General features: G+C 33.3%; 3 protein-coding genes across 5 annotated transcripts; 1 reads left to right on the forward strand and 2 right to left on the reverse strand.

Annotated features, from left to right (window-relative positions):
- Positions 1-1,157: 1,157 nt before the first annotated feature.
- Positions 1,158-18,132, reverse strand: LOC146534666 (homeotic protein female sterile-like). Of its 3 annotated transcripts, none has more exons than XM_085192951.1 (21): positions 17,982-18,132; positions 14,651-14,721; positions 14,395-14,542; positions 14,256-14,312; positions 13,994-14,164; positions 13,717-13,911; positions 13,246-13,551; positions 12,825-12,923; positions 12,580-12,729; positions 11,815-11,991; positions 11,451-11,698; positions 10,986-11,317; positions 10,006-10,317; positions 9,400-9,558; positions 9,193-9,315; positions 8,532-8,648; positions 4,876-4,943; positions 3,750-4,802; positions 3,534-3,676; positions 2,801-2,987; positions 1,158-2,238 (listed from the first exon to the last, which is right to left on the reverse strand). In XM_085192951.1, the coding sequence occupies exons 3-21, from the start codon at positions 14,437-14,439 to the stop codon at positions 2,173-2,175; spliced, it is 4,008 nt and encodes a 1,335-aa protein (XP_085049077.1). In that variant the 5' UTR covers positions 14,440-14,542; positions 14,651-14,721; positions 17,982-18,132; the 3' UTR covers positions 1,158-2,172. The 3 variants fall into 3 exon arrangements, with proteins under 3 accessions (XP_085049077.1, XP_085049078.1, XP_085049079.1); XM_085192952.1 differs by having other exon boundaries at positions 14,256-14,316; XM_085192953.1 differs by having other exon boundaries at positions 14,256-14,336.
- A 1,826-nt stretch (positions 18,133-19,958) lies between these two features.
- LOC146534667 (high affinity copper uptake protein 1-like) lies at positions 19,959-22,930 on the forward strand. Its single transcript, XM_085192960.1, has 7 exons — positions 19,959-20,286; positions 20,417-20,653; positions 20,736-20,810; positions 20,889-21,001; positions 21,085-21,204; positions 22,241-22,270; positions 22,348-22,930. Exons 2-7 carry the CDS (start codon positions 20,522-20,524, stop codon positions 22,547-22,549), a joined length of 672 nt encoding a protein of 223 aa, XP_085049086.1. The 5' UTR covers positions 19,959-20,286; positions 20,417-20,521; the 3' UTR covers positions 22,550-22,930.
- On the reverse strand, positions 22,917-23,783 carry LOC146534668 (uncharacterized). Its single transcript, XM_085192961.1, has 2 exons — positions 23,381-23,783; positions 22,917-23,308 (listed from the first exon to the last, which is right to left on the reverse strand). The coding sequence occupies exons 1-2, from the start codon at positions 23,623-23,625 to the stop codon at positions 22,984-22,986; spliced, it is 570 nt and encodes a 189-aa protein (XP_085049087.1). The 5' UTR covers positions 23,626-23,783; the 3' UTR covers positions 22,917-22,983.
- Positions 23,784-24,046: the final 263 nt, after the last annotated feature.

Consider the following 24,046-nt stretch of genomic DNA (forward strand, 5'->3'; position numbering starts at 1 on the left):
AATTATGTAAAGTTCGATGTGAAATTATTTGAAGTTTTCTAACAATCTGTACAGGTTCGGTATTGTACTATTTATTTATTAAAATGTTTTTTCTTAAGCAATATATTTTAACTTGTAACAGTATGTGACTATTGAAATGAATAAACTTTAATGTTTTATTGATTTATTACAAAATGACCATAATAAATTCTTGAAAACTGAAGAGGTTCGGTTAAGACATCAAATGAACACAGAAACATATCGAGGATAAAAAAAACTTTAGATACAATATCAACAAAGAAAATAATTTGATATTTATTCCAGTGAGACAGATTTCTAAGTAAAAACATTGAATATGGTTAATGTATATATATTATGGGCAATTTTTTCGTACGTATACACTGAATGTTTTCATCTTCAAACTGTTATTTTTTACTTTTTGGAGAAATTTTGGTTTAAAATAAAATTAAACTGGACGGAATATCTTCATAAGGAATATTTTTATCATTATATTCTTATAATGATAAAAATTAGTAGAATTGAAATTTTCGCGGATTTTGTTAATTTATTTGTAAATAAATAAAATAAAATAGTGCGATACCATGTAACCTACTGTATAAATTGCGGGTGATGCCTATTATATTACGTGTTATCTTAAAGGATAACGGTCATATTACATTTAAATGTTTGTGTAGTAAAGTCTGCGTTAAATGTTTTCGCTGGAAGCAGTGGCGTCAAAATTTCGAGGTATTGATTTTTATAAAATAAATGATACAAAATGATTATTTAACTCTTTTTGTTCGTACATTCACATTGAAAGTCAATTAGGGTAGTCATTAGCGATGATCTTGGTATCGCTTTGTCTTATGTATTTCTTTGTGCAAAAATGTATACACTGTATTTTTTAAGAATCATATATTAAAAAAATAGTTTTTGTATTATTGCAGGAAGACAGGTAAAGCATATCGATTGTGGAATAATATTCGGAAAATACAATGCACTTCAGCAACTTCTGACTAGATGATACTGGTGGTACATCACTAGTTGTCACCGTCATAGCGCTTCTCAGAAACATGAATAAAAATTTTTATAAGCTTGACTAAGATTAGTTAGTATAAGTACCACATTGAATAGGTGAACATTTTAACTAGACTGGCTCAGGTATAAAATAAATGAATTTTCATCTGAAACATGTAGATATAAGATTTATTCAATTGATGTTTAAACCAGTACGTGTGGGTTGAGAGATAGATATACATGTCGTTTTAAAATTATACATTAATTTAAACAACACAGTACAATATGGAATGTCAATATATTTTACTTTATATCTACATTTTGATTTGAGGCTGTAAAACGGTTGAAATTATAATATGCTTAACAATATACAATTTTATTAAGGTGTGATACTCCAACGAGGTATCTTCCTATGAGTATGATCATGATTTTTCATAATACTTTAAATACATTTCCCACTGGAGTCAGCTAACTACAAAACATAAAAAGACATATTCCAATGTAAAATAAATATATTTCAAATCAAATGTATGACATTTGATCTGTTTCCTGTTGACAGACTGATAAAAAATCTACTAACATTAAGCAATATTCATCGAAAATCGAACACGTAACAGAAATTTCATTTACTATTAAATACATAACGTAAACCGCCGCCGGCCGACTCTGCGGCGCTGTCGTCTATACGACGCGGGAAGAATAACAGATTTCATGGTTAAAGTACATTGTCTATTCATTATTACATAAAATAAAACATTTTTTGATTTTTTTTTTCCCAATGTCAATTACTACCATACTATTTATTAGTACATACTATAAAACAAGTTCGGAAGGTAGACGACTTCTAGAACAAAATATAAATATATTATAGGCTTACGAATGTAAAGAGAGTTTACAACGAGAACTCGCATACAAACTTATTATAATACAATTTATGTTAAAATGCAACCCCCCTCGTAGCACGAAATCCAGATTGATGGTACAACAGTTTAATTTATAATAAGTATATCTATTCACAGCACTTAACCACATGTTAGTCCACACAGTAGTAGGTTCACACACAAAACGATCACTACACCACTTCGGCGCCATACATAATCATATGTATAAATTGCATTGACGTTATATTTATATATTCAATATATGTACAATTAAAAATAAAGTCTGCGTAACGCACTACAACGATTCTTCGAACGCTGCCATCAGGTCACTTTGCATGTTCATGTCTATTTGGCCGGCCATCTGTGGTAATAGAAGAAAATAAGGATAAATTGTAATACATACAATAATTAAAAATCAAAATTAAATCAGCTTCAAGCTATATTCCGCACACAGCAGGGTAGGCAGATGTTCCCCACTTTCTGCCGAATTTTGAAGGCATTTCAAAATTTATTGTGTTGGTTGTGCGGGGACTCAATGTCGCGCTTTTGCCTGGACATCAGAGCGAACGGAAACGGGAACGGAAATGGAATATTAATTTAAATAAATACTACATTTCCTCCAGTAGGGATCGCACCCACAACCAGTCGCGTATTCAGGTACACTTTGAGCTCCTGCGCCACGACTGGCCTCAATAATAAATTAATTAAATCACATATAGGAAATTAACTACAAATATAAATACTATATTTAATTATTTTTTTTTCCTTTGTTTGTTTTAAAACTGTACGCCCACGGAAAGAACCCTGGTTTTGATTACGCGGTGAATTTCATATAAAATGCACACTTTTAATTTTCTGAGCTCTAAGAGACCGTAAATGTGGTTTTTATGTGTTTCAATATATAAATGCGTGTGTGTACTGACCGCCTCGCGGCGCCGGCGTTCCTGCTCGCGCTGGCGCAGGCGGTCGCGCTCGGAGGCGGGCGGCTTGTCGGGAGCGGCGGGCGCGGGCGGCGCGGCGGGAGCGGCCGGCGGCGAGCCGCGCGCCACCGGCGACACCGACGGCGACGATACCTCCGCGCTCTCCGCCTTGCGCGCGCTCACCCCCACCCTGCGAGGACAATACCACAACTATAACGTACTGGACTCCTATTCTAGTCCTACATTTTAAGACTTTTATTCCAATATTTATTATAATATATAAAAATAATTTAGAAAATGTATAATTATTTTAATGTAGCGAGACCAGAACCCGGATTTTTGGAAACCATCCCAGCACTCTCACCATTAAGCTGTTCTCATTAAGCTACCTCCAAGCGTATTTATGTTGTTAGCATCTTTGTACCCCTCTACTTCGCTTATATATTTAACGAGCGACCATCTCTTTAAAAAAACGTGTTTTTCGAAAATTTGAAAGTTGAAAATCTTGAAGAAAAAATGAGATATTCGAGCAATCTCAACTGCATTTAAAAGGGCTAGTTATGTACTCTAACCTCTATATAGACTTAAAGAAAAAAAATCGCATTGTGGTAGGACCATAAATATCGGTTAGGTTATCTCAAAAACCAGAGCTAATGGAGCAATTCTGGGGTCGGATTCGTGTTCAGCACAAAAAAACCATCGGAAAAGTATATTAGTAGTGTTTATGTTATCTTACCTCATTTTGTCATCTTCAGGATGCCGCCTTTCAGTTTCTTGGCGTTGTCTTTCTTTTTCTGCTTGCTCTTTTTTCCTAAGTTCTTGTTGTTCAATAAGAGCTCGTTGTCGATCCATTTTTTCACGCGCTTGTTTTTTAAATGCCTGTTCAGTAAAATATAGGGTAAGTAAACTTTTTAAAAAAATACATACTTAAAAAAATTATCACGCCACTTACTTGAAAACTGTCCATTACAGGTTTTTGTTTAATTTGATTATTGGTACCCATATTAGGTATACTTTGTGGACTGCCAGCCTGTGCTAACGAGGACCAAGAACTGGCATTCTTTAAATTCTGTTCTTGTTTAAGTTTAAAGGCTTGAGCAAAATGTGAATTCTTATTATCATCCACTTTTTTATCTATTTCATATTTTACTCTATCAGGTAGTTGGTTGTTCGAGACCATGTTGGGCACACCCATGAGATCTTCGATTGGTTTGGGCGTGAGTAGGGGCTTGATCTCCTCCTTCTTTATGACGGTCTGCATCATGCCGGGGGCGCCGGGCGCGCTGAGGTGCGGCGGCGCCGAGTACACGGGGTCAAAGATGGATGCTACGGGCGGCGCCGGCGCCTCGGAACGCAGCAGCTCGCGCTCGTGCGCCGGATTCTTATCCACGAAGCCGTTGTGAGGGGGCACGTACAACTCGCTCTTTATCTGCTCGCTCACGTGCGTTATCTCCGAGAGCCCGCCCAGCTGGGCCATGAGGTTTTGATGGGCGGCGTCCGGCATCATCGAGGGCTTGGGAAGGGGGAAGTCGTCGAGCCGCATCGACGCCTCCGCCGCGCCCACGCTCACGTCCATCGGCACATCCGCCTGCAGGCTGCGCTCCAGGCTGGCCAGGGAGCGCTCTATGGGGTCTATGTAGTGCGACGTGTCCACTTTGTCGAGGCCGTTGCGGGGCTCCATTTTGAGCGGTGGTTTGATCAAATCGGGCTCCCTGAGCGTGGGGACGCTGGAAGAGTCCGGTGCAATAGTGGCGGGCGGGTGCATTGCGGGATGCGGCGGGACCTGCGTGGCGGGATGCGGCGGGGGGTGTGCGAGGGGCGCTACGACAGCCGTCTTCTTGGGCTCGAGCGGGGGCGAGGGCGCCGGCGCTGGTGGCTCAAGTTTGGGCTCGGGCGTCGGGTCGGCGGGCGGGGGCGCGGGGGCAGAGGCCAGGACGGGCGCCGGGGCGGGCGGCGGAGCGACCGCGGGTGTCGGCGCCACAACCGTACCTGGAGGGATCTGTTTCTGGAAAAATATTTTACTTATTAAGTTTCAGTTCAGCCTTTTTAGAAATAAATTATATTATAAAATTAGTTACATTTTGCGATGGGATTTGTAGACCCTGTTTTTTGATTTTCTTCTTAGAAGGTTTGCCCGCACTCGTTCCTGTAATTACAAAACAAATGAATAAAAAAGGTAATTGAAAAACAATACAAATTTTGACTACAAAATATATTCACCTACCTAAATGTGCTGCAACAACATTTATATAAAGATCTTCCCAGACCTTCATAATTATTTCTTCTTATCAAAATTCATTACCATTTATTATTTCTTGTCTGCTCGAGTCAGAGATATATTCTAAATGGTTTTTGTTATATTAGACAAAAATTATCAAGTAATCCAGAAAAAGGTGCCTCTATATCTTTATCGTTATTAGAATAACAAAGAAAATATTCCTTTTATAGACAAAAATATATGAACTATTGTAATTGAAATAAACTGTGCTGCAATAGTCTCATGAAAACCACAAACAAATATATACTAGGCACTACCTTAACCATTTCAAATATTATAAACCATATTCATATTCGACCTTGTAGCAGTCTGTGGATATTGAAAAGAAGGTTATTTATATTATCACGTAATTCATAGGAAATACCTTAAACGCATGCATTAGAACACTATCGGAACTTCAGATCTCAGGGTGGAAAATAAAATTCAAAATATGTTACTTAAAAGTTTTACTTAAATTTCTGTAATATACTGAATTATATACAAAGTTCTTTTATTACCACTCATTCTTACAAACTAGTCAATTTAAAGTCGTGAGGGTCGATTAAATAAATCTTATATAAAATTTACACATGGTGTCTCTGTTTACACACATCAAAATCTACATCAAATAAATCGTCGCATATTTAATTGTACAAAACATTTACTTAATTTCTTAAAAACAAAATCAAAAACATCTATACATGTCATTTTTAGCAAATTAATATCAATGTTTGTAGTTTTCATCATAAACATTTCACAATAGTAATCTCCATAAACTTATATGCAATATTCTAACAAGAGTATACGATCGACTAATTTGTTCTATTATCTCGGCCCTAGAAAAAGCGAGGATTCAAACATAATACATAATGTGAGGCAAAGGCAATATGCATAAGATGTAAAAATAATTGGCAAAAAGGATTTAAAGCTAGAGTAGTTAGTTAGATTGAAGTGCAAGAAACAAAAGTAAAATAAACAAAATGCCCTTGCCTACTTTTGTATAATGTAAGACTTCATCTTTATTATAAAAAAAAAACAAATTGTACTTGCAATAAACTACTGTTTTGTTTTATTTTTATCCTATTTCTTAGAAATGGCTAGGAATGTAACAAATGTCAATTTTCTTTAACAGCTTATATTAAAATACTGTCAGCCAAATTTTATTTAGTCTTACATTGAAGCGGTTTTTAATTCGAGTAACATTATATAAAATAAAATAAATATATTATAAAATCTTCTAAAACTGTAATAAAACAATGATATATATTGAGCTAAATCATCAAGTTTCTTCTTGAAAATGAGTTACGATGCCGACTATGTGGTGTCACATGAGTATGTATAACTTTTAACATTTCATTAGGCCTAATACAAGATGCTTTTCAGAAAACAAAAATTACAAGCAATAGCTAGATTTTTAAAATAAACTATATATTATATATTTCACATATTATTATTCTGCAACAAAAAATACGTTGACTGTAGTCAAAAAAATAAATTAGATTAATTGAAATATTACAATACTCTAAAAGATGCTATATATATAATATTTATTTGCATTTTTATAAAATACCTATAAACCTAAAATTATATTTATCAATTAAGCTAATTAAAGTAATATTTAAACGTATATAATAAAAGTTTTTTTTAAATTCCCAGTCATAGTCAAGACATTTAATTTTTTAAAATCATTGACTACATTGCTCAATAGCCACAGATAGAGAATTGAATTGACTTGTATTTTCCATTTTGACATAAACGTTTAACGCCAACAGATAATTAATTATATGAGATAAATGATACTTTCGTTATGTACCATAAGAAAATCTTAGCATATTAATCTTGTTCATTAAAACTGTTGACTATCTCAAGAAGTTTACATCATGATCATTAAAAATTTAATAAAAGATTTCTAAAAAATATGACAAAAAGCATGTGTTCTGCCAAGCACCTGTCGTGACACACGTATATTATTGCACCATCTTCCTCCCTCCTCCAATAGGATATTACACAAATTACAATTTGGTGGCGAACAAGGCTAACTATTAAAATTACAATTATTCAGCTGCCTAAAGTAAGATCACTAACGACAAATGTAAATTACAGCAGTAGGACCTAACTCCATAACATAGTAGTTGACGGTTTCGCACTATATATATATGGTATACAAGTTTGCAAACAATTTGTGGAAGGAAGGAGGCCAGCTTTGGGTGGTCGTGGTACAACGGGCGGGTCGCGTCGCGTGGGAGCCGCAGTCGGGCGCAAGTATCGAGTAACAAGCGTTCAACCAATAAAGCATACCTTTTCAGAGAATTAAATTTTTAACTACACATGTCACTAGAACGCAGACGCACCTCCGCTGGGGTCCGCCCTCACACAATTGTTTGCATACCGTGGCGCCGGCTCCTGGCGACGCGACGCGACCGACGTCGGCTACGCGAACTATACTTATTTAACGTGAGATCTGAAGTTTCCAATATATATATATACCGAGAGATCACAATTTCAAGGATGCAAATGAAACGAATTCGCACTCGAGGACATGATATAGTTAAAAATATTAATGTGAAAAGGTATTTCCTATCGGTACATGAAAGCACACCATGTATACACTCTTACCGGCACCAGTTACGAGCGTCGACGGACACCAAAGCTGGCTTCTCCTCCTTACTAGCGACTGGCCGTTTGTGCCTTTACCAACATTTCTTATTATGCTCGAGCAATTGTTATTTTATTCTGATCGAATGTAAAGAGTAGGATCCCTCTTTCCAATATCACAGTAATATAAATCATACAGAACTACTTCTGCGGCACACGCACGCTAACTCAAGCACACAACTAACCCTCTACTTTCAAGAAAACATAAGTACTAAATGTCTTGTAAACAAGCATTTATTGCGAGGTGGTTCCACCTGAACTCGTTTCACGTAAGTGATATTCATTTATAAGCTACCAACCAAGAACATTGACAAACTATTATCACTCCTCACAACAGACAGCATTCAACATCCATTCTTTGTAACTTTCACGTTTGGAGCATTCATGGCGTATCACACGATCCCTTTCAGTTAAGTGGAATAATTGTGATCATCGCACAATATCGAAGTAATAAATTAATTCATTTTAAAGAGTGAATGTCTATAAATAAAAAAATATACAAAAGTATAAGCATCCACTGCTGGGACGCAAAAAGCCACTACATACGTAGACTTTGTGAGCTAACTAGTCTCTCAGGGTCGTAAATCGCAACCATTCATTCTGTCACTTACGTTCAGACTAGAATAAAATATTTAAAAAAAGTCGTCATCCCTCTCCGCGCCAAACGACGGGCGCTGCGCGATCATCAGTCACATTTTTAAAAAAAATACTGGCAAAGGTAAAAACCTGTCAGATTTGATTCTCGGATAAGAGGTCGTAATTAAATGCAAGTAACATAATATCTAAGTGTAAGTCGTTTAGTAGGGCGCCGCTAAGTCTAACCTGCTTCACTGTCACTGCTGTCGGACGAGCTGGTGTCGGTGCTGGAGGACGAGTTGGACGAGTCGGAGGACGACGATGAAGACGACATGCCGCCGCCGAGCCCCTCCTTGCAGCCCTCTGCGCACACAACACACGACACTCATTTTAACTACCTATATTTCATAAAGTTGACACTGTCGTGGCCCAGTGGCACAGACTCCGACTGTAAACGAGACGGTCGTGGATTCGCTTTCCTTACTCAAGGAAATTAATTATTTTCATTTCTTCGGTCCGGTAACAAGACAAAATGGAGAATAGTGTTCCCTCTACTATATGCACACACAGCGTATGAGATAAAATTATAAAAAAAAATATATTTCACAAATATTTTTGAAAAATTAAGCATAAAGCTAGATATAATATATAAATAACACATATGCTACAATTTATGTAGAGATAGACTATAATATAACAATAAGTTTAAGCGGACGAAGCCGCCCAGGTCAACCAGGTAATTAAATATATAATAAATATCAAAATAATATAAGTTATGACTAGCTGCCACATGACTAAATTTATTTGTGTTGGATTGGCTATACACGGATGTAGGACTCGAACCCACAAATAAATACAAACTTCACACTATAAACACATTTGTATGAATTACATAAATGATACATACCTTTTTTAGGTTGCTGTTTCTTATTTGTTCCTAATTGGCCTGAGACATCTTGCAGTCGTTTTTCTAATTCTTGTTTCTTCTCAGCCATTTGTTCATCTTTAGATTTACCAGACACTTTCCGATCTAAAAGATTTTATTATAATGAGATACTGCTATTTAATAACAAAACTATGGTGTGAATTTAATGTTTGAAAAGACGAAACTTACGTGTTTTTTTCCGAAGACATGAAGCAACATAATTTTCTAATTCCCTAAGCGTTGAAGGTTTTAATGTTTCAAAGTCAATTTCAATTTCATCAGGATTGGAATCTCTTAGTGACGGTTCTCTGTTTTGAATTATGTGAACTACTTTGCCGAGCTTATCACCTAAAGACAAAAAGAAAAGCATATAATAAATAAACTTAATTTTATAGATATAGAAAGAACATATTTTTTAGCTTGACGCCGTATCCGGCACATACCAGGCTAATCAAAGGCGACCTGGAACTGGCCGAATTCTACAGGCATTGCATATTGCCGTTACCAGGCCGAAGAAATGAAAATTTTTTAAATATTTAATTTCTCGCTCACGTTTGTATTTGTAAGCCACGGCTGATCTCAAAATAAATATTTTGTTATAGAATATTCTACTATAACAAATAGAATATTAAACTATTGTTATTGTACTGCTAATGTTTATACAGTAATCCAACCACGCTACTGTCACCACACAAAGATTAGGTTATCACAAATGGAAAATTCCATTATATCAATTTAGGATACTACAATCCAATATAAATTTACAATAGCGCTTTAGAAACATATAGTAAGTACCAGGCAGCTTGTTGATATCGAGCGAGAGCTGGCGCTTCTCATCGTAGGACATGGGCTTGGCGAGGTCCTCGTCATCGGTATCGGGGTGCGCGTGGTGCGCGTGGTGGGCGTGGTGCGCGTGATGCGCGGGCGCGTGGTGTGCGTGGTGCGCGTGATGCGGCGGCGCAGCCGTGGGTGTGGAGCTCTTCTTCTTGGCGGGTGGGCGCGCGGCCGCCTTTGTGGCAGTGGTCGCGGCCGCCGCGCTCGCCGCGCCCGTGCTGGCGCCGCGCTTGCTGCCCGCCTTGCGCACGCCGCTCGTCGCCGTCGATGACGCTGTCGTAGTGTAAGGAATTGTTACTTTTGTGTTTTTATTTGTTTTTTATTATTTATAACCAGAGTTAAAAATTTTTTTCAACGAGAGGGTTTATATGCCTAATAAATGCATATTGTGCTAACAATTCGTGTAAAAGAGGGTCATGTACCCTCTAGATGAAAAAGACTATAAAAGCTATGGAATTGTGTCAATCGGGGCAGTTGTAGGCAACAGCCCTTAATGGAAGGAAACTTCTGTGAATGATTGTTTTTGGGGTGTTACATATCATCTATTCCAATTACATATAATCTCTTTCCGAATAATTTAGAAACATATAGACAATGTGTTTTAATCTTATTTTTAAAAACATTCCAATTTCTCACAATATATTATAGAAACAGCTATAATTGAGTACATAGCCAAAAGAGACAGCGTATGTTGATTCTCATGCAGATCTTTCTTTAAGATTGAAGAAATTACTATGATGGGTTGTGTAAGGTGACAGAATAAATTACCTTATCTCCAGAAAGTATAGCCTATTTTCTTAAGATGATAAAATTTAATTAAAGTTATGTTCAAAATATGTGATTAGCGAGAGCAATATTTTGGTCAACAAAGTGTGAAATAATATCAAGTATCATGTTCATATCATGCTCTCATATTCTCAAACATATGTTTATTGACTCACCTAGATTTTCCCCAATGTTGTTAGCTTTCGCGCCATACCCAGCAACTGCATTTGCTTTTGGAATAGCACTATTAGGAATCTGTTTCTTTTGTTTGTCCTTAATTTTCTTCTTAGCCTTTTTCTTGTTATTTGATTCCTCAACAAGCTTCCTCATTTTCTCTTGAAGTGCAAGCAGTTCTTTCTCCAACAATTTGACTTTATTATTTCTTTCCTCATCCGAGTCATCCGATTCAGAGTCAGACTCGGATCCAGATTCAGAACTTGAAGCAGAACTGCCTTTATCAATATGCGGCATCCCTACGTGACTCGGTTCATCGGGAATTTTCGCATATCTAATGAACAAAACATAAAATTAATACATTGAATTATAAAGTGTTATTTAAATTGATTGATGGCTATTAATTTAAATAATAAATTAATTTTAATAAATTATTGATTTAAATAATATGTAGAATAGTTTCTCACCTCATTTCGAAGACGTCCTGCAACTTACGCGCCATGGCGACAACGTCATGATCGGGAGGGTTATACTTGTAGCAATTAGTGAATATTAAACGCACATCAGCCGCAAACTCTGCGGCTGTTTTATAAGCTCTATTGTCCATCTTTTGTTTTACTGTCCCTAGATCCATAGGTTTCTTGATGATATCAAAATAATCGTGCAGACCTAGCAACTCTGCGTCCACGGGTTTATAAAACGGCCATGCGTAACCCTAAAGAAAATATTTGTAAATAAATTATAAACATATTTACATGGTAATAATAAAACAATGGAAATAAAATAAACTAATACCATATTTGTATTTAGTGAAATCAAGTGCCAACTCACAGAGTGCTTTTTGGAGAACAGCTCTTTAAGTATTTCGTTGCAGCTCTTGAGCGCGTCGGACAGCTTCTCCTTGCTCTTGGCGAGTTGCGGCGTGAGCGCGGCGTGCGACGCGCCGGCGCCACCCACCGACGGCGACATCCCGCCCATCTTGAATCCGTCGTCGCCCACACGGCTGGCCTGAGCGGACCAAACAAACTTACTTACTTACTTCATACTTCTAAATCGATTCTTAATTTATGTACATCTTTATAAAAACTAAATAGAATTGTATAATTGATTGGTGAAAAGTGTAAAATTTGCAACTTAAAGAGATTCATTGTTATTTTAGTTATTTTAGTTATTTTAGTTTAAGTCAAATGAACATGAAATTTGTATAAAGTGAAGTGGCTATTTAACGATGTACATAAGACCTGGTGATCATTTGATAACAGCATAAGATTTAATAGATTTATTATAATTCATGTAATTAATATTAAACCAATTTTTACTAATATTAATATTATAATAAAAAAACACATAGCAGGGTAAGATTCTCCGTGCCCATTACGACATTTCCATCCCCCACATTCTATCGAATTCTGGAGACATTGCGTGTTGAATGAAATCAAAGCCGCGCTTTGCGTCGTTACCAGAGAAATGAATAGAAAATATAAAATGTTTAATTTCCTCAAATGGAAACCAAATCCACAACCTATCGTGTTTACGGTCCCCGCTTTTGCCCCTGCGCCACGACTGGCCTAAAAATTTAAAACTTAAGCTATTTACCTTTTTCTGTCTACCACTTTCTCTTCTTGTTGAAATTTTGGCAGGTTTGGGTCCACTCTGTTGGTCAATAGTAGGCGTTGTATAGCCACCTTCAAAGGAGCTACCCATAGGCGTAGTAGTATCGGCTTTTCTTTTAACGCCCTTTTTTACCTACAAAAGTAATTTTATTAATAACAAATTATCATATATATGATATCATTGAAATATTTATTTGTCACTTAAATGATAAATAATTGTTAACTGACCTTAGCAGGTTGAGTTTGTGATAGTGTAACAGCTGGTATAGTGGATACTGGAGGCGCAGCAGCTTGGTTGACATGAAAGTTTGAAGGTTGAGTTGCCACCTATAGACATTATGCATTTCACTATAATACACTTAAATCATTATACATATATACTCTTGGCATCTATTCTGGAACCTATTAACTATACCAGACTGGATGCAGGTGGTTATAAAGAGAAAAGTATATAGCGGATTGGAGGAGGTGTATACCCAGATACAATCCACATTGAAAATAATTAATCCTAATATAAATAAACTATTGAAAAGGAAAAAAGAGAACATCTCCGACAGAGACATGGTATTTTATAAATTTTCATTTGAGGAAAAGTACAAAGCCTTATTATAATCATTATATAATATATAAAATCAAATAAGAATAGAACCTGCTGAGGTAGTCCAGTATGGGTGGCCGGCGGCGTAGCTGAGGGGGCAGTGAGGGTGGGCGTTGTGGTAGTATTCGTAGAACCTACGAAGGCAGGATGCGGCGCCGGTGCTAGCGGCTTAACAGCGGCGGTCCGCGCGCCCATCGCCGCCACGGCCGCGCCTGCTGCGACACCCGCGCCCGCCGCCACCACGGCTCCCCCCGCCGGCACGCCGGTACTCGGCCCGCCTGTGCGCTTCTTCACCGTACCTTTCCCACTGTTAGATGGCATGTCCATCTCCTTCTCCTCTTTGTCCATTTGCGCTATCTATTATGAAAGATAAGATTCATACATTTATGAGATAAACCAAAATATTTAATTAATTAAAAAAGTTATTCCTAGTGTATTAATGCTATAGATTTATATGTATTAAGATATATATAAATTATTTATTTTTATTGATTTAAACTTAAACTTCAAGCAAAACCTTACCCTATTTAGAAATAGTTTTTCTAATGTTTGCGCCATCACAACTACATCTTCTCCTGGTTTGTTGTAGACATAACAGTTTGTAAACATTGTGTTGAAGTCTTGAATACATTCTTGAGCTGAGAAGTAATAATTGGACTCGAGGCGTTTTTTGATAGTGCCCAAATCCATGGGCTTTTTTATGATTTTGTGATAGTCCTATAAAATAAATTGTTAATGTACAAATTTAATTTTAAGGGCACTCAAATAACCATTAAAAACATATAATTATTACACTTACAGGAAGGTTCAGTTTTTTTGCATCTACAGGTTGGTGAAAAGGCCAGGCAAATTTATGTTTCCACACAGCCTTAATCACATTCTTTTGGAGGAATTGCAGCTGATTGGTCACCCGCCCTTGCCGACGCTGGACATCCTCCGAGGACGCGCCATTGACAGTCTCCGCCGTCGGCTGTTTGTGATAAAAAAAAATTATAAATATAACATATATATATAAATATAATATGATAGAAATAAATATACATAATAAATATACAGCTTACAGTGCTTGTTGTAGCAAGAGGATCGACTGCCTGCTGCATTGTGCTGGAGTCTGCAATCTACCTGCCAAAATGATGCAGTCACTACAGAGTATATTACACATTTAGCAAAAATTTTAAAGTTTAGTTAATATAGACTCACCTCAATTGTAACAAGAGGCTCATCCAATCTCTGGCTCAGAGGCATCAGCTATAACCTCTTATAACATATAACCATTCTATCATAATATAATGTGGTGCGGTGCATACGCACCTAGGTGTACTTCATTTTGTTCTCCTAATAATTAGATCTGAAAAATATTCATATTTTTGACATATACATATTGAATATATATTATATATACATATTATATAAACGTATATACATATTGAATTGATAAAACATATAAAATTAATACCTGCATATATGCCTGCAGAGTTGATGCTTGTAGTGAAGATACTGTTATACTTAATAAAAAATCTTCCACACCTGAAAATTATTTATTATTAATAAACTGAAAATTTATACTATATTACTACTACTATATTACTTAAACAGGCATTTTTATATATTACTACTAAAACATCAAAATTTTATCATATAAAAAAATGGTAATGAATAGTTTTTATGAAATATATATTTTTATTTTATATATATATATATATATATAATAATAATAATAATTGTAAAAGAGAAATATCAGAAAATCAAACTCTTTGTATTTCCCTACAATCTCAAAAGAACCTACTATGTTATATACATATCGGCCTTCTATGCACAGTAGATTTAACTGTGTAATTCCAGCAGTCACACAACACATTATACATACACATGATACTCAAAAATCTACAAAATAAAATTTTCTATATATTTCAATGAGTTCATAAATGTTTAAGACCTACAAATAGACCGTGTACCACAGTGATTTTGCTTGAAAAAGTTATTTAGTGTGATGAGTATATTTTGATATTATAAATAAATCAAAAGTCAGGAACAATCTAATGTGAACCTCTAAGAAAACAGCCACAGTATTAATATATATAAATCAGCTATCTTAAGAATGTTATTCAACCTAATTTATAGTTTTCAAATATAAATCAAAGATCAAAAGCATTTTAGATGGAATACAAAAAGACCAACTTAACTACAAAACATTATGTAAAATACAACAAGGAATACAGTAAATAGTGAATTTCAAAAATGAAAACAATGTTTACACATTATAAATGAAACTGTTCAACAGGATTATTATAGGCCTGTGTTTTAGTTAAAATATCAAAGTCACTGTGTGTGAGTATGCAGCAGATAAGGTCAACAATTTCATCAGGTTTGCTTAATTTCATATCCTTGTTATGTAAAACAGTCCAAAAAAGAAATTGATAGTGGTAGCTTCATATAATAATTATATCAACTGGCAAAAAAATGTCACCTTAGAAGCTTTGATTTTGCATAGTTGTATATAACTTAATGTATGCTATTAATTCAGTTTAAGTAATCCATTTAAGAATTATGACTGAAAGAATTGTTACTAGTTAACTTTGGAAGCATGAAATAACTTATTTTTTATTTATTGTGACTATTCCAAACATGACTATGCCTGCTCAGCTGAGCTAAACTAGCTGTAGTTTGTATTTATAATTTGTATATGGAGGCTTTATCTATATTTTTTTTCTTTGGCTTTATATTACTAATGATATAGAACTTAGAGGTAGATGAGCCTCATGTTGTATCTCACACAAAGCAGAGTAGACGATTTAGTGTTAGGACACTCGGTTCTCCCCTATCTGGCGAATTCTGGAGACATTTGCAGCAGAGCTAAACCCCGCGCTTTGCCTTCACAATAGAGTGAAGAAATGGAAATTTACATATTTCATTTCCTCAAGTGGGGATTGAACCCACAATCAGTTGCATTCATAGTTACACCTAATGCACCTGCACCATGTCTAGCCTTAATATGCATTTAATACACAAGCTCAACATATATGTATTCAATATAAATTTTAATTGTCTTTTGGCATTCATTCTAACCTACCCTGAACTCTCCAACCAAACGCTCCAACCTTTGCATTGAACTAGCATAGTTACTTTAGAAAGAATTATGAAACCACTATTTACTACCTATTATTTACTTATTTATTTCTGACAAATATTTAAAAAGAAACATTGAGTTTCACATTAATATGAATATATTTAAGTTTAACCTGCAATGTACAGCACTGTATATTAGGAGGTTAAAATTGTTACTTAACATTTTTTAATGAGGCTACTATGATACAAAGCAGTGTCTGGGTTTAAGCATGGGGTATTAAATTCAATTTCCATGAAGATTCCAGAGAATGAAGTATTTTCATTTCCTTGCAAACAAGAAGTACTACTTGTAACAAGAAGCGCAAAGCTCAACATCAAGTTCCATCACTAAATATACAGTGTCTTGAAAATTAGGTGTAAAGAAAACAGTATATTAACACTAAATTCTCTCTGCATATTCTGCTACAGGCCAGATACAGCATAATTTAAGAAAATATATACATGTGCCTCATCAACTTTTTTCCAGTTAGAGAAACTACTATGAATTTTTCTGTATATATTGTTTTCTTGTGATATGTTTATGAATTAAAAAAATAAAATTGGTATATGAAGAATTTTGATATTACTAAAATATGTTATAGTGAACCATTTTATTTAATTTTATTGGTTAAATTTCTTTCTTTAAAACCTAAAATACAATATAATCTGAATATTTACATTATATTTATAACACCATTAACATTTTAACAAGATTTATTTTAGTTACTTGGTGTTAAAGTTAGTCATTAGGTTTACTTTTTTATCATACTTTTAACTATTTTAATATAATCATGTCAGATCTAAGAAAGAAGCCTGGATATCAATCTGTTTTTAACTGTCCGCCCAAACAACTTGTTTTCCAAATTGATTTAATACTTTAAAAAAACTAAAATACTCATTGTTTTATTCTAGTTAAAGTAAATGTACAAAGATATATATTTAAAGAATTTAAGTTTTATAAATGGAAGTCAAAGTGATACACTTAAATTTCATGAATCATGCACTTTCACATAAAATCATGCATTGACATAGTTTTATGATCTACCTTTACCCTTTTACTTATTATAAATAATCTTACAGATATTTGGTGGCAATGTTTGCTATTCATTACCTGTCAAAACAAACTGTTATCACATATAAGTTATAAAATTTTGCTTTGAGAGAAACTTTGGAGAGTGTAGAAGGTATTTTTTAGATCTAGAACATTCTTTAGCTGACCCAATAATTGGCTTAATAAGAGGGTGTAAGGGATAAAATTTTAATAAAAGTTGGTTATTTATTGTAATTTCTATATTTAGGCTAAAATATTATATAAGACAACGATTTTACATTGAATTCATAAAAAGATTTTTAACATAATATGTGGAAAAATAGGAAGTTAGTAATAATTATATCAACATCAATAAACATTAGGCAAGGAAAATATTAAGTTCCTATATAAGAAATATCTTTACTTACTCTACGTTTAGGCACTTATATAAGGAGCCCTAGGCTCGCGAAAATAAATAGGTGAAACCCTTAGTCTAGAGGCCAAACCATTTATGATGAAATATTGCTTAATAATCAAATCATGCAAACTTTACTATAATCCAGGGAGTAGACCACATAGAATACTATCAAAATAACAAAAATAAAGAGTAACTATTAAATATAAGCGAAGATATTATGAAAAAAAGACTTACGAAGATATATTAACGCCAATATGGCGGATGAACTAAAAATACGATGTTGGAGTAACTTCTGCAGAAGCAAACTCTATCGATTTGCTCGACTTTGTAAAACACTCCACAATTAACAAAGTTCATAGTCATTTATAATAAATATAATATCATTGTCTGGTAGCAACAATAACCACTGTCTTTTTTATACAACAAAGAATAGCACAACACGAACTCTCAAAGGTCCAAGCGGGCTTCAGACATGGCCGCCAAGCATGAAGCGAGTGACGAGCGTCTTTAGTCATACCTAAAATTCATTTAGCACTATATCTTTCTGTAAATCAAAATAATACAATAAAAGCATAGAAAAACGTGTAAAACATTAATATTTCAGATTTTGGTGAAACAATAATATAAGATTTCATAGTATTCATAGGATTCAAAAGAATGCACTACGAAAATTAATACAGTTTGCATAAGCCATTTGCAGGCAGCCACTAGTGGCGCCCTCACATTTCGAGTCTACTCTCCCGCGTACGCGAGTGTGGAGCGCGCTGCCTTCCACTTTCCATATCGAAGCGTTTCGTTCCATCGCAGATTAAATAAGCTTACATTATGATATATAAATATTATGTCAATGTTTAAATATATATTTTTTATTTATCATAATGAATGTTTATACTTTTAAATTATTATAACCAAAAAAATAAATAATAATTAAATATAGCTTTGTTTTGATTTAAGTTTAAATTTATATATTTAAATTTAAAATATGTACTACTCTACTGTACTTATATAAAAATAATGACAAAGTTGTAAATTTAAGTTGTTAATTTAAGAAGTACATTTTAATAAGATGAATATGTACATGTTTATATAAATATTTTTTTTGCAGTCTGTAGTTTGATGCTGCAGTCAGCAGAGTCATATCGTCGGCTTGCCAATATATATAGCTTATTAAGCAAATAATCAGGAAGGAAAAAACCTTTTTACAAACTATGAGTATGCTTATATTATCAGCAGGTTTTTACATTTTCGAATTGATTTGCATTCTCTATTGTATTAAATAAAGTAAAGGTCAAGTTTGCATGACGATAATTTTAAATATTTAGTAAAATAGACAATTTAAGTTAAAAATGTATGGGATTTGTAGATTAATATGAGATACTATCTGTAAAATTGAGTACGGTATTGGACACTTCCAAATAATGGTCAACTTGCAAAGCAATTAATGATTTAGGGACGTAAATTAAGAGAATATACAACTTAAATAAATTCATAAAATAAATTTTACCTGTAAGCAAATAACTAAATAGACAAAAGTGATTGTAAAATATTCTTTACTTCTAGTTTTAACGACTACCTAGTGGCTATACTTTGGTGAAATTAAGCTAATATTAAATCAATTAATCAGCTTCACGCTGTATCCTGCACACAGCAGGGTAGGCAGAGGGCATCTAGTATTAAGACACTTCATTCCCCACTTTCCACTCAAACTTTGAAGGCATTGCGTGTCAAGTGGTGGAACTCGACGCCTCGCTTTGCCTCGACTTCAGAGTGAAGAAATGGAAACAGAAATTTTAATTAATATTTCATTTCCGCGAGTGGTGATCGAACCCACAACCAGTCGCGCTTACAGTCATATTTTGTGTCTCTGACTGGTCTCTCTAATAATCTAATATTAACTCTTGTTAAATAAAAAATAGAGACCACTTTTTTATTCTAAACAACCGCTATAAATACAAATAAAATCTGGGAATATTTTTAAAGAGAATTAGTAAAGAGAATATTTTTTTTACTCAATTTTTTTTTCAGTATAGAGAAACTTTAATTAGCAAAGTACTCGTTATGGTAAATTGCATCGTGCAATAAGAATTAATGATCTAAGACCACACTATAGAAGAAAAATATTGAAAAATAATAGACTGACGTACTATAATGACAATTTTATTGTCACTTGACAATTAAAGACAAATGTCAAAAAGTAAATCTTAACTTAAACATAATTTTTTTTGCATCTAGTTCGAAGAATTTTTACTAATTAAAAAAAGTTTAACGTTAATTAATTAATTAATCTTTCTTGTTCTTTATAGCTGAACTTTTAATATTTATATGATGTACCAATGACATTCTTCATATTAGAAATCTGAGAGTAATATTATGTAAACTATTATTTTCAACTACTACAAAAATGATACAGTTACTTGAATACAGAGCATTCTAAAACCTCTTAAGAAAGTGAAAGTGCTAACGCGTGATTAAATTTTAATCTTTTAGGTTTAACTTTCAAAAGTTATTCTATCACAGATATATATTATATTATTTGTTGGTATGTATTGAATATTGTAAACGTATTTAGGCTGAGTTTTATTACAAAACATATTTAATAAAACTAGTTGATGTTTCACAATGTTGTTTTTGATTCGAAGCTGATGTTTAATAAACTTTTTTCTTTGCAGCAACTGTTTGATTGTATAGTTTTAAAAGCAAGTGATCTGAAAGTAAAAAATTGTGTAGTGTATATTTGTTATAACGATAATTGTACTTAGTTCTGAAGGTTTACCATGGAGGAACATAGTCACATGGATCATTCAAGTCATAAGATGAGTAATATGGATCATAGTATGGTTCACAACATAGTTCATGGAGTTCATCAAACTAATGTGAATGAAACAAGTTTTTTAGATAATTTTAATGTAAGTTTAAAAAAAATTGTATTTCTACCAAGTTACATTATTAGTTAATAAATACATTATTTTTATATTTCTTACTTTTTAGGGAAATCATTCAAATCTTCGCGATCATATTCATGGTGCAGGTCCAAATGTCCATGATATGCATGGAGGCATGACAGTAAGCATATTTATTTTTAGTTGACATTTCTAATATGCAACAGCAGTTAATATATAGTATACAATAATATTTTTTTAGTTCCATGGGGGATATATGGTGACAATTCTTTTTTCATGGTGGGAAGTAACTGATATTGGCGAGTTTATTGGATCTTTTTTGGCAATATTTATATTAGCTCTAATTTATGAGGGGTAAGAATTACCTTACAAAATTTTATTAATTATTATATAATTATATTTGCTATTATATGCTTTTATCTATTATTTACTTTTAGGCTTAAATATTATAGAAAACATTTACTTTGGAAAACTTACACAGGACTTCAGTATTGTGCAGTGGCACCACCTGATAAACGTGTTGCAAATATTTGTGCAGATGAACCTCAAGTAATACAGTATGTAAAATATTATAAAATTCTAACAAATATTTAAGCCATTTTAGTACCATTTTTTGACTATAAATGTGATGGTTATGGGCACAATACAATTGTATTGTGCCCAATTGATTGATCAATGCCCGCAAGTCAAGGTTTGTATCCTGCAGAGGAAGACCATTGCAACCTTCAACTTGCTCTCAAGCAGCCACATAGTGCTTGCAATGAGAATTTGTACATTTTGGAAAAGAGTATACTTTTCCCTACCCATCTGGTGGCGCTATAAAGACCAATATCATTAAACTATATACTTCGAAAAAAAGAAAATCTTACTTTTTCTTATATATTCCAGATCTTTAATTTTAATTTGGCAATGGTAAATACTCAAATGTGTAAATCATGTTCAACAAGGCAGCATAAATTTATACCATTATTTTTATGTGTTAGTTTGACTACTGTGTTTACAATTGTTTTTGAATTTAAATTTGAATTTGGACTATAATTGATTTTGAAGACTGGCACACTTGATATACTTTATATCAATTAAAGACTAGATCATATACAAAAATAGCAAATATCATATTCTATATTTATAATTATATAATTTTTTTCATTACCCCAAATTATTTTTCATGAAAATATTTAAACCCTTTTTTTATTTATAGTTTTGCACAGTTACTACTGTTTGTCTATTATTGAAACACATTTTTCTATATTTTGTCTATTTATTTGTGATTTAATAAACTACTTCTTTTTAATGTCACATTGTGTCTCGCATTCAGCATAATAAACAGAGGGAATCTATTATTAAGACCGTTCATTCCCCATTTTCTGTCGAATTCTGGAGACATTGTGTGTTGAGTTTTGGAACTCAACGCCACACTTCGCCTCAACACCAGAGTGAAGAAATGAAAATATTTTTAGTTCCAGTGGGAATCAAAACCACAACTTGTCGTATTTACACTCACACTTTGTGCCCCTATGCCACCATTGGCCACATAAATGACTTTTTTTTTAATATTCTTAACAATGTTCACTACAATATTTTTTATTTTAGGCCTATGCCACATGTCCTAGAGAGAAATATGTAAGTATTATTGTTTAATGTTCTCTTTTTTCATGTAGTATGTAATCAAGTATATTATAGTAATTTTATCATTTTAGACCAACAATGCTCAGTATGGAACACGCATGGCAGACTATACTCCATGGAATTCAAGTGCTTGTAAGCTACATGTTAATGTTGGTTTTTATGACTTATAACACTTGGTTATGTGCTGCTGTTGTCCTTGGATCTGCAACTGGCTATTTTCTCTTTGGCTGGCGAGAATCAGTGGTGGTAGACTTTACTGAACATTGTCACTAATGTAAATACAACAAGACAAATATATTACTTATTCCTAAATATATACATTTATATATAATATAAAATATATTTTTCAAGAGTACTTAGAAGTGATAAGCAATGTGATGTTGACAACACCAATTTAGGAGTAAGTAATATATAGCATAGCTGACAATAACAATAAGGTCAAATACCAGTATAGTATTATGATTACTATTATTTTATAACCTCGCTTATAAAGAAATAAAAATGGTTATGTGTATGTGGTGGTGTTATTGATTATCATCATTATATAATTAGGATGACCTTTTTGGGTTAACATATATTTATATCATTTTAATAATTCTAAATAAGGTTTTATTTAGATAACTAGAAAAAATATAAATGCTTTGAAATATTTAAGATGTTTTTTATTTCCAATTTAAACAAAACAAATTATGTAAATAATAGCTTATTTACTTTTTTAAACTATCTGAGTGTTTACGCATACAGTGTTTCTTTAAATTAGAACCACTGTTACATTTATATTTACAGTACTGACAAGCAAACGGCAACTCTGCTCTGTGTAGACGCTTATGTGATTTTAATGAGTTTATGAAATTAGTTCTGAAAGTACATTCATCACATGCATATGGTCTTTCTGCAGTATGTGTTCTCTTATGTGTTGTAAGATTTGAAGAAAACTTTGTGACATATGAACAATTGTCATAGTCACAATGGTAAACTTTATTTTTGTGTAATAATATATGATCATTGTAGTCATTTTGATTGTAAATAATTCTGAAAACAAAAAGGAGTTGTTAGAAATATAAAAAAAGATAAATGTATATTAAATATTAAATTATTTTATACCCATCAGAACAATCTTCACAAGTTCTCTTTTCTTCAAAAGACTCATTGCTACATAAATCTGATTCACAGACAGAATTCTCTTGTATTTCTTTTTGTTCTTGACATAGAATTGATGATATTATAGATTTTGGTGGTGGGCTGAATATAATTTCCGCTTTTCTTTTTGGTCGACCAACGTTATTTTTAAATACTGGAATAAATGTTTTGTTTTGTGTTTGCAAAGGATTTTCTTCGTGGTTTGCCATCGTTTGAAGGGTTGTGAAAATATATTCGAGATTATATTTTAGTTACAAATATAAATTCCAAACACATTTTCTATATTTTTAACTACGGATAGTACATTTATTAACGATAATTTTTATGAATCTACTTTGAGATTACTGTCAATAAAATTACTCAAGAACTATATAAATATATTGTTTTGATGTTTTATATTTTACATATTACTACAAGGAACATATCTATGTAATACTAGTACAATAGTGTTGTTACTTCGTAACAATAATCGATATTCCAACTACGATATTGGCCGATACTGTTAAATATGGTGGATATGGAATATTTATAGAAATAAAAAAATTCTTTTACTATGCTTTACTTTACAATAATTTATATAAAAATATGAATTGATACTGGTTTTATATATACTATGCATGTACAGTCATG

Source organism: Heliconius melpomene, chromosome 11, assembly GCF_056956725.1.
Source record: "Heliconius melpomene rosina isolate 202511_hmr_F chromosome 11, ASM5695672v1, whole genome shotgun sequence".
Classification (NCBI taxonomy): Eukaryota; Metazoa; Arthropoda; class Insecta; order Lepidoptera; family Nymphalidae; genus Heliconius; species Heliconius melpomene.